General features: G+C 43.6%; 1 protein-coding gene across 2 annotated transcripts; it reads left to right on the top strand.

The window, feature by feature from the left end:
• Positions 1–6663: 6663 nt before the first annotated feature.
• On the top strand, positions 6664–14355 carry LOC137886605 (somatostatin-like receptor F_48D10.1). Of its 2 annotated transcripts, none has more exons than XM_068729135.1 (5): positions 6664–8013; positions 9136–9276; positions 9418–9690; positions 10462–10608; positions 12294–14355. In XM_068729135.1, the coding sequence occupies exons 1-5, from the start codon at positions 7432–7434 to the stop codon at positions 12345–12347; spliced, it is 1197 nt and encodes a 398-aa protein (XP_068585236.1). In that variant the 5' UTR covers positions 6664–7431; the 3' UTR covers positions 12348–14355. The 2 variants fall into 2 exon arrangements, with proteins under 2 accessions (XP_068585236.1, XP_068585235.1); XM_068729134.1 differs by having other exon boundaries at positions 11921–14355.
• Positions 14356–14903: the final 548 nt, after the last annotated feature.

Here is a 14903-nt window from a genome sequence, read left to right as displayed (position 1 = left end):
AGGAGAAAAAAAGTTTAGGAGAACTTCCTCTCTCCTCCTCTTTCCACGTCATGCAGTTCACCGAGCCGCCGCTGCGCGCTGAGCAGCGCACACACTGCTTCATGTTAATATAAAGTCTAATACTCACAGTCCTGTACACAAGCTACACATGAAACATGAATACATGTCATCTAGTACTACTTGATGTTATCTGTGTGTGTCTCTCTTGGTAGTTTGAGCTCCATAGACCGAGCCTCATTGACCCCACTGACCCCTGATTCATCACAGTTATTGAGGAACATGTGATAAAACAACTGACATGAACCAGGAGCAGTATCCACATGTCCCCGACCAAATTAGCACTTGATTACAAACCAATTAGATGATCAATATGAACTGATGTCCAATGAATACTTCAGGGACCCTGAGGGTCTGAGGGTCTGGGGCTCTGGGGCTCTGGACTGCTTTGATAATCTCTGGGCTAAAGCTCTTCTATTGGAGACCTTTGTGTGTTTCTACTGGTGGAAGCTCTCTAAACTCAATCAAATATATTTAATTACAGAAAACATTTATAGATGTTTTAGTGGCACGACAACACGTGCAACAGCAGCATCAGTCTGTGTGTGTGTGTGTGTGTGTGTGTGTGTGTGTGTGTGTGTGTGTGTGTGTGTGTGTCTGTGTGTGTCTGTGTGTGTCTGTCTGTGTGCTTTTCAGTGTCTCTGCAGAAGAAGAGCTTCATGTCAGTGGATGAAAGCTGTTCCTCCACTGGATGGATTCTGAAGTCATTTCAAAGATTTAAGGACATGGATTGTTCCGGAGTGAGCGATCACTCATTCCTCTATCTGTGGCTGCTGCTGATCCGGCCTCCTTCACCCACAGAGATGTGAAACTCTTTCATGTGAAGTGTGGAAATGACACAGATCTGCTGTGATTTGATTGTGAAATAACAGTTAAAGCTTCTTTCACATATTAGAAACACTGTCACCCTCCCGCCTCTCTACAGTGTTTCTGCAGCAGTGTTTCTATACAGTGTTTCTGCAGCAGTGTTTCTATACAGTGTTTCTATACAGTGTTTCTGCAGCAGTGTTTCAGTGTTTCTCTACAGTGTTTCTCTACAGTGTTTCTCTACAGTGTTTCTGCAGCAGTGTTTCTATACAGTGTTTCTATACAGTGTTTCTATACAGTGTTTCTGCAGCAGTGTTTCAGTGTTTCTTTACAGTGTTTCTCTACAGTGTTTCCTACAGCAGTGTTTCTCTACAGTGTTTCTCTACAGTGTTTCCTACAGCAGTGTTTCTCTACAGTGTTTCTCTACAGTGTTTCCTACAGCAGTGTTTCTCTACAGTGTTTCTCTACAGTGTTTCCTACAGCAGTGTTTCTCTACAGTGTTTCTCTACAGTGTTTCCTACAGCAGTGTTTCTCTACAGTGTTTCTCTACAGTGTTTCTGCAGCAGTGTTTCAGTGTTTCTCTACAGTGTTTCCTGCAGCAGTGTTTCTCTACAGTGTTTCTCTACAGTGTTTCCTACAGCAGTGTTTCTCTACAGTGTTTCTCTACAGTGTTTCTCTACAGTGTTTCCAACAGCAGTGTTTCTCTACAGTGTTTCTCTACAGTGTTTCCTACAGCAGTGTTTCTCTACAGTGTTTCTCTACAGCAGTGTTTCTCTACAGTGTTTCTCTACAGTGTTTCCAACAGCAGTGTTTCCTACAGCAGTGTTTCTCTACAGTGTTTCTCTACAGTGTTTCCTACAGCAGTGTTTCTATACAGTGTTTCTCTACAGTGTTTCCTACAGCAGTGTTTCTCTACAGTGTTTCCTACAGCAGTGTTTCTCTACAGTGTTTCTCTACAGTGTTTCTCTACAGTGTTTCTGCTGCAGTGTTTCTGCAGCAGGGCAGTGTTGAGGTGTTTCCTGTGTGTTTGAGTTGGTCAGGGTCCAGCTATCATCTCTGCAGGCGTCTGGAGCTCTGCACAAAGAGAAGAAGAGTCACAACAACTCAAGTTTTTCACAGTGAGTATGTGACACTGTAATGAATTTGCATTATTTGAATACCTGAGAGTATAATGCTGTAGTCAATACGTTGTGTTTCTCCTTTAAGCTTGTTTAAAGCAGACTCATATATTCTGTGTTCCAGCTCTTAACTGAAGCTGAATGATGTTTAGATTGATAGTTAGTGCTTATTAACATATTACGTGTTTTTGTACGAGTTTATAAAGACCAGTTCCAAACTGTAGAAGCATTGTGAGCAGAGAGAACCTCAGCATGTGATGAAGACAGAGTTTCTCCTCGATGTGTCGTGATTTGATCCACGGTGTGTTCTTTCATGTCGAGGTGAAACTGGTTCAACAAAGAAGCTTTAAATACTTTCATCTGCATCGCCCATGACTACAGTGTTAGACTACAGTCCCTCATTTCATAAAGACACAACATGATGATCATCACCACTGGGCTGTTTGAGCGCTCCCTGAAGACACATTGACTCTTTATTACGTTCAGGTTGGTTAATCAAAGAATCTGCATTTCAGACAATAATGTGATTATTTTTAAATTCTGCTCCTCAAATGGTTCTAAACAAGTGTGTGAATGCACAGCCGTGTATTTAGATTCAGATTTATTCTGGTGATATGATGATGTACCGTGTATGGATACCAGAACATTCTTTATAGTATCAGGAGATGGATTTTGGCCAAACAGCCCCTCTACTGTTGATTCCTGTTCTAACCAGGAAACAGTCTGATGAAGCTGCTCTGCTGAACCCCTTGATCCAGATGCATGACATGAAGTATTTTGTGTTTGTCTGGCCCGGCGGCCGGTGAAGGTAAAGTGAGCTTGGCTCCTGTTTGGTTACGGGGAGGGTCCTCCAGCCCGGCAAGGAAAGCAGCACTTACTGAGGCCTCCGTCTGTGTTGTTGTAGGGCTACAGGAAGAGGGGAGAGAGAGGGGGAGACAGAGGGGGAGACAGAGGGGGAGACAGAGGGGAGACAGAGCGGGAGACAGAGGGGAGGGTCTGGAGAGGGTCTGGAGAGTGAGACGGAGGAATGGAAGAGTCGTTACAGAGAAGAGATGATGATGATGGTGATGGATACCAGAAGAGAGGAAGAAGAAGAAGACATCTCCGGTTAGAAGGAGGCGATGGAGACTGTAGAGTTCACTGTGTCCGTCGTGTTTATTTACATTTATTACACCATTATATATATATGTGTATATATCCTGAAGAATACTCCGATCTTTACTGAGGCTCAAGTACAAATACTACTGTGTAGAAATACAGTCGTCAGATGTTACTTCAGTAAAACTACAAACGAATGAGTCAAGTACAATATGTTTAAAGTATAAAAAGTACTTTTAATGCACAGCTTTTGTCCTGTGACTCCTGTATTTGATCACTTATTGTTTTGTATTAAACAGTCTGCATGTTTAGTTCTTCTCTCCCACATTAAAGCGTACCGTACAGTCACCATGATGAGACGACATCATGTGTCAACGCGTCTCAACAGAGATGAGAAAAAAGTTCAATCAATGAAAAACTCTTTTATCGACACACAAATGTGTCCAGATTCTGTGAGACTTCAGTGTAAAACTCTGAAGGACGTTTTCTGGGGAGTCGGCAGTGAGAGCATTGACGGTCACCGCTGCACAATACGAAGACACAGAAAGAAGAGAATTCATTCACCTGGAGGAGACGGAGGGAGTCATATCTAACGATGCACCGAGGCCAAACAGCTGCAGCAGTGCTCCACTCACGCTCACGCTCACGCTCACGCTCACGCTCACGCTCACGCTCACATGTCTAAATGTCTAAATGTCTACATGTGATGATAGAAACGATGACCCATGTTAAAACGTGATCAGACAATGTGGAAATCTTCTCAACCTGATCGAGACTGCTCTATTGTTTCACCATTATTCTGTTCTTGTTTGTTTTTATGAAGAGAGAACAAGCATGTGACACAGTGACAATGTAACAGAACATTGATATTTAAATAACATGTTATAATCACTTCATTGAAGAAAGTGATTTTATAAATGATACGTCCTCAACTGTTTCCAGCCGATTGTTTGTCTTTAGATGTTCTTTCATTGTTTCATTTGTTTGAGTGCTGTCATCCTCATGATGTAAACAGATATATCATGTCCTCATGTAGTAGTCTTATTGTACTTGTTCTCAGGAGTATTTTGTGTTTTCTGTGTACCCTGTTCTAAATTAAACCAACATTTCTTTCTATGTTTATATTTCGAGCAGGAGATTATTAAGATGCTTGTGTTTACACTGATGCTAATATTTTCATTCTCTTTTTTCTGTCTTATTCTGTCTCACACACACACACACACACACACACACACACACACACACACACACACACACACACACTGCCCACAGGACAATAATGTCCTTCGACAGGCCGGTAAGGTCAACCCTTTGGCCGTGTTACAGCTTCACTGCAGGGGATTGTTCTGAGATCTTTACCCAACTGACACTTAGATACTAACTGAGGAATGTGTGTCTATCTAAGGGTGTGTGTGTGTGTGTGTGTGTGTGTGTGTGTGTGCAACCATGTTCCCTGCAGAGAAGGAAGAAAAAGAGGTAACATGGTAAGCTACAAAGCAATGGAAGTCAAGGATGAATGTTATGATCATAGAAGCGTATGAGCATCATGATGAAGATGCTCTGTCTGCTGCTCTACTGTCCAAGTGTGTGTGTGTGTGTGTGTGTGTGTGTGTGTGTGTGTGTGTGCAGAGAGAGAGAGTCTCGGGTAGAAACAGTCGAGATACACACTGCTGTGACTGACGTTCAGAGATGCACATAATGAGACATGCAGCTTTCATAATACTTCAAACAGATAGTGTGATTTTAGAAGCGTTAAAAGAACGAGACGTCTCACTTCATGACCTACAGTGAAACACTTCACATTATCTCACGTGTTGAAGGAGTTATGTGAGCGTTCCATATGAACTGGACAAACCGAACAGAACTAGATACTTTCACCTGTGTTTGAACTGCGAGTTTAAATGAATTATACTAAATAATATATCACCAGTTGCGTCTGTGTTTCTGCGTCTCCAGGGATAACTGTGTGGCTGCATTGAGCCATCAGTCAAAGCGCTTCATCAGCAGGACTTTAAACGCTAACGTATCGCTAACGACGCGGTGATCTACGGGCCAGAACTGACGTCCACTTCACCGTGATTTCAACACACCACAATATTTAAGTCAAGGAGAAGAAGCTGAGTACAGTCTGAGCTCTTAGTACTGCTGGACTGCTTCAGCTCCATGTCCACCTTGTGCTAGACTGGATCCAACCTGCCGCATAACCAACCAGTCCAAACCATATTTTCTGGAACTTGTCTGCTCAGTATTATTAATTTAGCATATAAAAGACAGAAAACAATGAATGTCTGTGAACGTCCATTGGTAAACGTCCCAGTGGGCCCTGCTGCTCTTCGATCAGTTTCCAGATGGCTGCTTCTTCACTGTAATGGAAAGTGGCAGCGAGCACGACTCCAAACCCACAACAGTGTACCGGTGCACAAGAAGCAAAGCACCACCACTCACAGATAAAGCTTCTCCTTCTTTATCGTGGTCCACAATAAAACAAGAAGAAGACCCTCGTGTCTCTCCGCTCAGGCTGCTATTAAAGGGACAGAACATAGTAAACGCATGCCGGGCAACTGGGCAACCGGGCAACCGGGGGTCAACAGCAATGTCCCCGGTTTGGCTTCAGCCAACGACCTTTGGTGCGTGTTGTGATTCCTGAATCTCATGAGGGCAAAATGACAAAAATATATTATATTTAAAAACACGCCGAGGTCCACGGTTAAATCCTTCAACCCAAAATAATTTAGAAACTACAGTTGATACTTCTCTGTTTTACTGGAGATGACTGCGTTCATACTTCTTGCTTTGGATCACTGACTGATCGCCACTGAGGTGAGGTGAGACGTACAGTACAAGGCTCAGTCAGTCAGGAGTTGATGTATATGTATATATTGATGCTGGTCTGCAGTCATACAGCAGAAAGACAAACAAACACCGGCTGTAGTATTTCATGTTTTTATGCCTAATGGCCACCGCTGTTCTCTGAAGCGCTTGGAAAGGAAGCAGTGAGAGAAGAGGAGTTATTACTACTTTATAGACGGTGTGGTGGATTAATCTAATGCACAGAATCATGTTTATGATGTTCTTACAAGTTATTAACCTGCAAAATAACCAGCAGAAAAAAGTATTATCTCTCTCTCTCTTCCTCTCTCTCTCTCTCTCTCTCTCTCTCTTTATCTCTCTCTCTCCCTCTCTCTCTGTCTCTCTATCACTCTCTCTCTCTCTCTCTCTCTCTCTATCTCTATCTTTCTCTGTCGCTCTCTCTCTATCACTCTATCTCACTCTCTCTCTCTCTGTCTCTCTATCACTCTCTCTCTCTCTCTCTCTCTCCCTCTCTCTTTCCCTCTCTCTATCTTTATCTCTCTCTCTCTCTCTGTGTCTCCCCCCCTCTCCCCCCCTCTCTCTCTTCCTCTCTCTCTCTCTCTCTCTCTCTCTCTCTCTCTCTCTCTCTCTCTCTCTCTGTGGAATGAAAGTTAAAGGAGGAAAGAGAATCTGGGAGCTGAGACAGACAGAGACACTGCTCAGCACCACGGACAGCGAACAGTTGGTCGCGCGGACACAAGCTATCCATCGATATTGGAGAATTATTGGTGAATCGGAAGACTGAACTGAAAACAAGGAACTTGTGGATCTACTACTTTTAATTTGATCGCACAAAGATTTGGGCTTTTTCACTGCTTCCCAAAGTAAGCGCGTCCTCGTCTTCTCGTCTCTGAGTAAATCATTCATAGCGTGTCATTTAAAATGCATTGAGAGCATTACGATTATTGCGATACTACCATTGCAGTCATAACCTATATAAACAGTACTATCACCTACATTCATAGAGCAGGCATTATTATAGAGCGCAGTATTAAAGATCTGCCGTGTGGCACCGTTCCAGCTTGTCGCGAAACATAGAATCAGAGATTGAGAATGAGACTTTAATACGTGAAGAGGAGATAACAATCAGTGTTGTTACAGTAACAGCAGCGGCTTTCCGTGCGTAATTACGGACACGACGACTTGTTAAAAACAAGTGTTAAAATGTAGGACACATGGCAACACATCGTTGTCTTTGGAGTTGGTTCATTACGCACCGGTTCCCATCTGTGGTCAGAGCGCACACTCTCTCGCTTGGGCACCCGAGCACACACTTAAATGTAAACTGTAAACTAGAAATGGATGACATAGGTTAAACCACCTGTTCTTTGTTTGAATCTGGTACCTTGTAGTGTGGTTCTGCTCCTGATTCTGTTCCAAATCAAGCATGGAATCAACCAGCATGGCAGAAGTAAAGGTTCTCTTCTAAATCAGTGAAAACACCAGCGGGGTACATCTGCATCTGGACTATGCGCCACCACCTTCCCCTCTGAAACCCACAATGGAGCCCCTAGACCAGACCTACGGGTTCCCCCTCCCATCGGACCTCAACTCCTCCTCTGCAGCCACTCCCTTGTCCTTTCTCTTGTCCTTCCCCCGCCTCTTCAACGTCTCCTCCAACCTGTCCACCCAGAGCGTCCCCTTTCAGGGCAGCAGCACTCTGATGACAGCGATCATCTCGCTCACGGTCTTCATGGTGGGCCTGACTGGCAACACGCTGGCCATCTATGTGGTGCTGCGCTATGCCAAAATGAAGACCGTCACCAACATCTACATCCTGAACCTGGCTGTGGCCGACGAGCTGTACATCGTCGGGCTCCCCTTCCTCACCACGCAGAACGTGCTCTCCTATTGGCCGTTCGGCTCCTTCCTTTGCCGTGTTGTCATGACGGCAGACTCCATGAACCAGTTCACGTCTATCTTCTGCCTGACGGTCATGTCCATCGATCGGTACCTGGCTGTGGTTCATCCGATCCGCAGCACCAAGTGGAGACACCCCCGCGTGGCCAAGGTGGTGAGCGCGGCCGTGTGGGCCGTGTCCTTCGTGGTGGTTCTGCCCGTGGTCATCTTCTCTGATGTTCAGGTAGAAACTGCACCTCTGGTGATTAAAGTCATGTTCTACTCAGTCCAGTAGAAACCTCACAACACAGAAAGCTCATTCCTGTAGCTCCTTAATAAGGCATTTACTCAAACAGATTATTAACTACAAATGTATTACTTTCTCCCCAGCAACGTGATAATAATAACATGAATCATCATTTGTTTCTAAGTACCCTGATGGACTGTATTAAATCAATAAATACACGTCACAAGATCATAATTAAAGGAATAATTTGCCATTTTGCAAAATACACTAAATTGACTTTGTTGCTCTTGTGTTTGTTGTCTGCAGACAGTTAGCTTAGCATACGACCTGTAAAGAGTTATGTTCATGTAACTACAGTAAAGAGGAGCTTATCCAGCATGTGTTCATATTTATTTGTCTTTTTTCAAGATGAAACTATTTTAAACTACTGAAACACGTCAGAACAGGTTTTAACACCTATTTTACATTTAAAGCTGTTATATTTATTAATAATTATAATATGTTTCTCCTCAGCTCTATGGAGCAGTTTAGCATCTTTCAGCTCTTTGTTGACAGAGATAACATATTGGATTAATATACTATATAGTGTTATTATATTTGCCCGCAGCTCTGTCTGTAAATGCTTGTGAACACTTTGCTGGTAAAACCTCAGAGGAATGTAAGAATCCCTTTGTGTACATGAACCTTTTGGAATGTATGATTTGACATGAAGAGCTGTGAGGAAAGAATACGTACGTTGTTGTTGAAATGATGAACACACAAACTTTTGAAGTCTTAGGATTCCAGCAGAATCAATCATATGTGCACAGAAAGAAAAGCATCGCAATAAGTTCTGTAAGACAAAAGCGTTCAGAGGGAAGGTAGGCGTTCAGACGCGCGGCGCTTTAGTGCTGAAGACCTTTGCTTGATGACAACGGGGGACAAGTTGTTCCCTGTTAGCAGACAAAGCACAGCAACGTCTGGAAATATCGTCCACAAATGCAAAATGTGCTTCTTCAAACCTTAGGAAAGTACATAATGTACATCTTTAATTCCTATCTTCTTTAAAAATAATTTAAGAGCTTTGTAGTTCAACACAGATCCTCACTCAGTGTTTGACTTTCATTCTCTTCCCTTTAGGACACGTTTAACTCCTGCAACATGAACTGGCCCGAGCCGAAGAACGTGTGGTCCACAGCCTTCATCCTCTACACCGCCACGGTGGGCTTCTTTGGGCCGCTGCTCATCATCTGCCTCTGCTACCTGCTCATCGTCATCAAGGTGTGTGCGCACCTGTGTGTGTGAGGCCCAATGAAAAGCTCCTGTATGATACTGAAATCTGCATCAACATAATGACCATCATACTTGACATTCCTCATGTTCATCCTGTTCACCATCACCATCATCATCATCGCGGTGCAGATGAAGTCATCGGGGGCGCGGGCGGGCTTCACCAAGCGGCGGCGGTCGGAGCGCAAGGTGACGAGGATGGTGGTGGTGATCGTGGTGGTGTTTGTGCTCTGCTGGCTGCCGTTCTTCATCATCAACATGGTCAATCTGGTGGTCATCATCCCGGAGTCCAGCGCCACCGCCGGCATCTACTTCTTCGCCGTCATCCTGTCGTACGCCAACTCCTGCGCCAACCCGCTGCTCTACGGCTTCCTGTCGGACAACTTCAGACAGAGCTTCAGGAAAGTAGGTTTCATCCTCTGGGTAGTAAAACGCTGAAGAGGAAGGTTGAAGAAGTGGCTGAAGCTTGTTAATTAAACAGTTATGTCTCTGTCTGTTTGATCCTAAACAAATCAAACTGTTCATTTCTGTCTTGTTCCGACAGTGATTGGTTACATGTAGACATGAACTAAGAACTCATACCACACAGAATTAGATTAAAAGGAAGGTTTGGTTTTGGGATAATTCACTTTACTGTCTTGTCTTTTTAATGTTTACAGTATTAACTAAATGAGATAAGATTATAAGGGTGATGAGTCCTCTTACTTACTTTAATCTGACCGGTATAAAGAGCAGGTATAACAACACTAAAACTGTCTGTGTAGCTTGGCTTACTTGCTGAATCATCTTGATGCATTCGCTAACAACACAGCCGCAAACGTACCTTATGTCGCCTCATGAGTATTTGTGAACTCGTTACTTTGGCACAGTGCACACTCCTCCCCCACAGACCTGACCCAGAGACACTGAGATGAATTTGTCTGTTAGCACATTGTTGTTATTCTAACAATATGAAAGATTATAAAAGACCTGAGTGTCTCTAACTACCTTTGAACAACACTAGAGCTGCATTCAGAATACTTTGGTGTCTGCTGACGGTTTAACCGTCTGCTCTCCAGCCTGGCTGTCAAACGCGGTTCCTCATCTTACCGTGTGCGTGGGGTCAATGACCTTCATCACAATGGCTGGAGACTTCTTACGTAGTCTCTGCCGTCGATTGTTGTTGTGGCCCCGCAGGTGCTGTGTGTGAGTCATGTGAGGTGCAAGGCCAACGGCGTGGACGACGGCGACCCCAGCGCTCCACGCACCGAGAAAACCACAGCGCACGAATGCCTCGCTCTCTCCCCTCGAAACCAGGAATACCACGACCCCCAGAGCAGCCAGGTACTGTGTGTGTGTGAGTGTGTGTGTGTGTGTGTGTGTGTGTGTGTGTGTGTGTGTGTGTGGGAATGCAAGTGACAAGGGAAAAAACACAGATGTTATAATAAAAAGAATGTATGTTGACTGCAGCACTATTTTCAGGACAATTAAGATGCTTGGCTAATATCAAATCCTTTAATCACACACACACACACACACACACACACACACACACACACACACACACACACACAGCCACTCTCTGCATCACCAGTGAATGTGATGCATCAGGTTTGGCATTTCTACCGATGAAGAGTCCAACGTCTGAATGAATCAACAGGCACAGGTGTGTGTGTGTGTGTGTGTGTGTGTGTGTGTGTGTGTGTGTGTGTGTGTGTGTGTGTGTGTGTTGCAGAAGGATGTAAAGTGAATGCTGCTGTGGAGGCAATGAAAACATCTGAAGGCGGAAGTGAAAGATTATGAGATTACAGCAGGTCTGTGTGTGTGTGTGTGTGTGAGTGTATGTGTGTGTGTGTGTGTGTGTGTGTGTGTGTGTGTGTGTGTGTGTGCGTCATAAAGAAATGGAAAGGAAAGGAAAAAGCTTTGAGTCAGACAGCATGCTCGTCTCTGGGGCATCGGGCTTTGTGTTCTGTTAGATTACTCGTAGAGGAGCAGTGAGGAGCAGTGAGGAGCAGTGAGGAGCATCAGTGACTCTGATGACACTTTCCTAAAGCTCCTTCAAGTGGTTCAAGGTGATTAAACGGTGTCTACAGAGCACATGTTAATGAGTCCATGTGCTCATTATTGATTCATGGATCTCTGGTTATTCTCAGAGTGTAGCTTCGTGTCATATCTCTTCGTCATCATGCGACCAAAAGCAAATTAATACTGACAAACGCAGGCACACGTACACATTACACCACAGACCTTTCTTTATCTTTACAATACCGCTAAATGGTGAGATGGTTCACAATCAAGTATGTTTGGTCTCAGGCAGGATCCGTCTCTATTTATTCTCCCAGCCGACAAATCATTCTTGATAGAATGTCAGGAAGTGAAGAGGTAAAATGAAGCAACGGCAAAATTCAAGGTGATTATTGCAAAAATAGCTTTTACAATAAGCTTGTTTTTGCAGCCTGCTAGTGAATCTTCAAAGGCCTGATTCTGTTCCACGGTCCGCAGGATGGAAACCTGCTTTAAACATAATGTATTCATCCCACTAACCCACAGATGTATTATGTTAATGCATTCATTTTAATCTCCCCACTTCTTTTGATGCCTTTTTCCTTTATTCCCTTCCTCCTTCACTCTGACCCTCTTCTTCCTCTTTCTGAAGATCTCTCCTCATCCTCCGGGCTCGCCCATCTCCCACACAGCAGCAGACCTGCACCGCTCCACCCCTACAGGTCAACCTGCCTCCACTTTCCCAGGAATGGGACCAACCACAACCACAGTAACCTCCACAGTAACCTCCACAGCAGCCTCCACAGCAGCCTCCACAGCAGCCTCCATGTTAACCTCCACAGCAGCCTCCACAGCAGCCTCCATGTTAACCTCCACAGCAGCCTCCACAGTAACCTCCATGTTAACCTCCACAGCAACCTCCACAGCAGCCTCCACAGCAGCCTCCACAGTAACCTCCACGGTAACCCTGGCTTAACCTCCAACCCTCACCGCCCTGACTACGTTCTCCTCTCCTGCATCCATAGCTCCACTGGAGAAGGAGCCAACAAGCGATAAACATCAGGTGTTTTATGACCTGAAGAGAGAAGCTGAGGAGGAAACATGAGATGAGACCAGCAGTGGAAGTGGAGGGATTGGATCAGCTGATGCTGTGCTGCAGTTTCAATGTAAACATCCATTTCCAGGACTGAACACTGAACACAGTGTTTATGATCCATTTCAGTGGAACAACCTCTTCATTATTGTGTCCATGTCTCGATGTGTGTCTCTGTGTGAGTCACCCAGCTGTCCTTTCCATCCAGACATTTGACATAAGTGCCTTCTCAGCCGCTGTCAGCCGGTGGACAGAGGAACATTCACACCGTCTTTCTCTTCTTCTGTCCATCTGCTACACAACATGTACAAATGAATGCACAAGAGAAGATCTCATATCGTACGTTTGTTTATGTCAAACAGGGTTTTCTTTTGTAACCACAGGTTGTGACTTAATCTGAAGAGATGATTTAGTCTGAAGAGATGATTTAATCTGAAGAGATGATTTAGTCTGAAGAGATGATTTAATCTGAAGAGATAATTTAATCTGAAGAGATGATTTAATCTGAAGAGATGATTTAGTCTGAAGAGATGATTTAATCTGAAGAGATGATTTAGTCTGAAGAGATGATTTAATCTGAAGAGATAATTTAATCTGAAGAGATAATTTAGTCTGAAGAGATGATTTAGTCTGAAGAGATGATTTAGTCTGAAGAGAAGATTTAGTCTGAAGAGATGATTTAGTCTGAAGAGATGATTTAAATTGAAGAGAGGATTTAATCTGAAGAGATGATTTAATCTGAAGAGAGGCTTTGGTCTGAAGAGATGATTTAATCTGAAGAGATGATTTAAATTGAAGAGAGGATTTAGTCTGAAGAGATGATTTAATCTGAAGAGAGGATTTAGTCTGAAGAGATGATTTAATCTGAAGAGGTGATTTAGTCTGAAGAGATAATTTAATCTGAAGAGAGGATTTAGTCTGAAGAGATGATTTAATCTGAAGAGGTGATTTAGTCTGAAGAGATGATTTAGTCTGAAGACATGATTTGTATTTTCAGATAAACATCTCATCTCCTCCAGCAGCAGAACGCTCTCTGTAGTTTCTGTATTATAGTAAAAAGACATTTTCCTGTTTCAAGCTCTCCTCACTTCTGTTTCTTTCACTTCACTTAAAAGTGTGAACTGTGCAGAGTGAAGCTGACGTCTGTACAGCGGTCTGCTGTGATCCTCTTTGTATCATGTTTGTGCTCCAGATAAGGGATTGAAGCTGTTCAGCAGCTCCTCAGTCACAAACACAGACCCTCTCACCTCTTTGTATATATGACTCTCAATTTGTGTCTTTGTACATTTGCGTGTCAATTATGTGTGTGTTTATTTGAGGCGCCTTGTTTACTGTATAATAATACATATACTATTTGTGATCAGACTCAACATGCACCACGGAGCTTTTAGTATAAAGGTCAGGGCTGTGTTCTGATCGGTGGGGGAGGAAGGATTACTGCACAAATGCCCAGACTGACCATCGATATCACTGCTGAGTGTGATCAGTGCGGCTAACCCCGCCCACGTCTTTCTATTGGTCGAGGCTGCAGCTTTGTTCCTCAAAGTTGAACTCCACACGATGTGTTTCTACTTTAAACATGAGGTAATCAGACTGTAAACATTAAAAAACAGGAGACGATTAGGACACTGTACAAGCACACACACACACACACACACACACACACACACACACACACACACACCTAGTATACATGTATGGTAGGACACTTAGAGTATTGCTTTATTAACGCTGATGTACACAGTTTCTATGTTCTGGTCTTCATATCACATCACCACAGAACCGATGTCTTTATTCAGTGAAAGGAATGAGGAGAGTGAGCAGAGGATGTGTAAAGAGAAAAACAATGAATCTCAGTGTAAAGATGCTGATCAGGTGAATACAATAAGAGGACAAGATGACAGAACGGAAGCTGAGAATGTCGAAGCTGTTCACGATGAAGGATAAACAGAGAACATTCCGTCCATTTTACAGATTCTGTGTCGTTGTTCAGATGCTTCAGTGGATGTTTGTTCAGTTTCTTTGGAATAAAATGTGATTCAAAAACGTCTCTGAACTCCTGAACGTCTGCATGTATACTGAATACCTGCACTGATCTATAACCTCATGGTTTTAACTATCCTGTCTTGTCTACATTACATTATTTCTATGCATATAGCGACCAGTTAAATTCTGCATAGCAACAAGTCAGGAGTAAATATCTGACACAAACAATCAGAAGAAAACCTGTTGAAGGACTGAATCACGCATACGTTCATGTCTCTGTTCTCTGTGGACGCGGTTAAGGTTGGGCTTAAGGTTAAGGTTGGGCTTAGGGTTAAGGTTAAGGTTAAGGTTGGGCTTAGGGTTAAGGTTGGGCTTAGGGTTAAGGTTAAGGTTAAGGTTGGGTTTAGGGTTAAGGTTGGGCTTAGGGTTAAGGTTAAGGTTAAGGTTGGGCTTAGGGTTAAGGTTAAGGTTAAGGTTGGGTTTAAGGTTAAGGTTGGGCTTAGGGTTAAGGTTAAGGTTAAGGTTGGGCTTAGGGTTAAGGTTGGGCTTAGGGTTA

Source organism: Cebidichthys violaceus, unplaced genomic scaffold, assembly GCF_023349555.1.
Source record: "Cebidichthys violaceus isolate CVI_PGR_0920_01 unplaced genomic scaffold, fCebVio1.0.p SCAF_44, whole genome shotgun sequence".
NCBI lineage: Eukaryota > Metazoa > Chordata > Actinopteri > Perciformes > Stichaeidae > Cebidichthys > Cebidichthys violaceus.
The sequence above is the reverse complement of the archived record's forward strand: the minus strand, read 5'-3'. Positions and strand labels throughout refer to the sequence as shown.

Coding starts and splice junctions, on each gene's coding strand:
- LOC137886605 (XM_068729134.1), top strand. CDS start 7,432: ATGGAGCCCCTAGACCAGACCTACGGGTTCCCCCTCCCATCGGACCTC. Junction 9,691..10,461: donor TCAGACAGAGCTTCAGGAAA/GTAGGTTTCATC, acceptor GTGGCCCCGCAG/GTGCTGTGTGTGAGTCATGT. Junction 10,609..11,920: donor ACGACCCCCAGAGCAGCCAG/GTACTGTGTGTG, acceptor CTCTTTCTGAAG/ATCTCTCCTCATCCTCCGGG.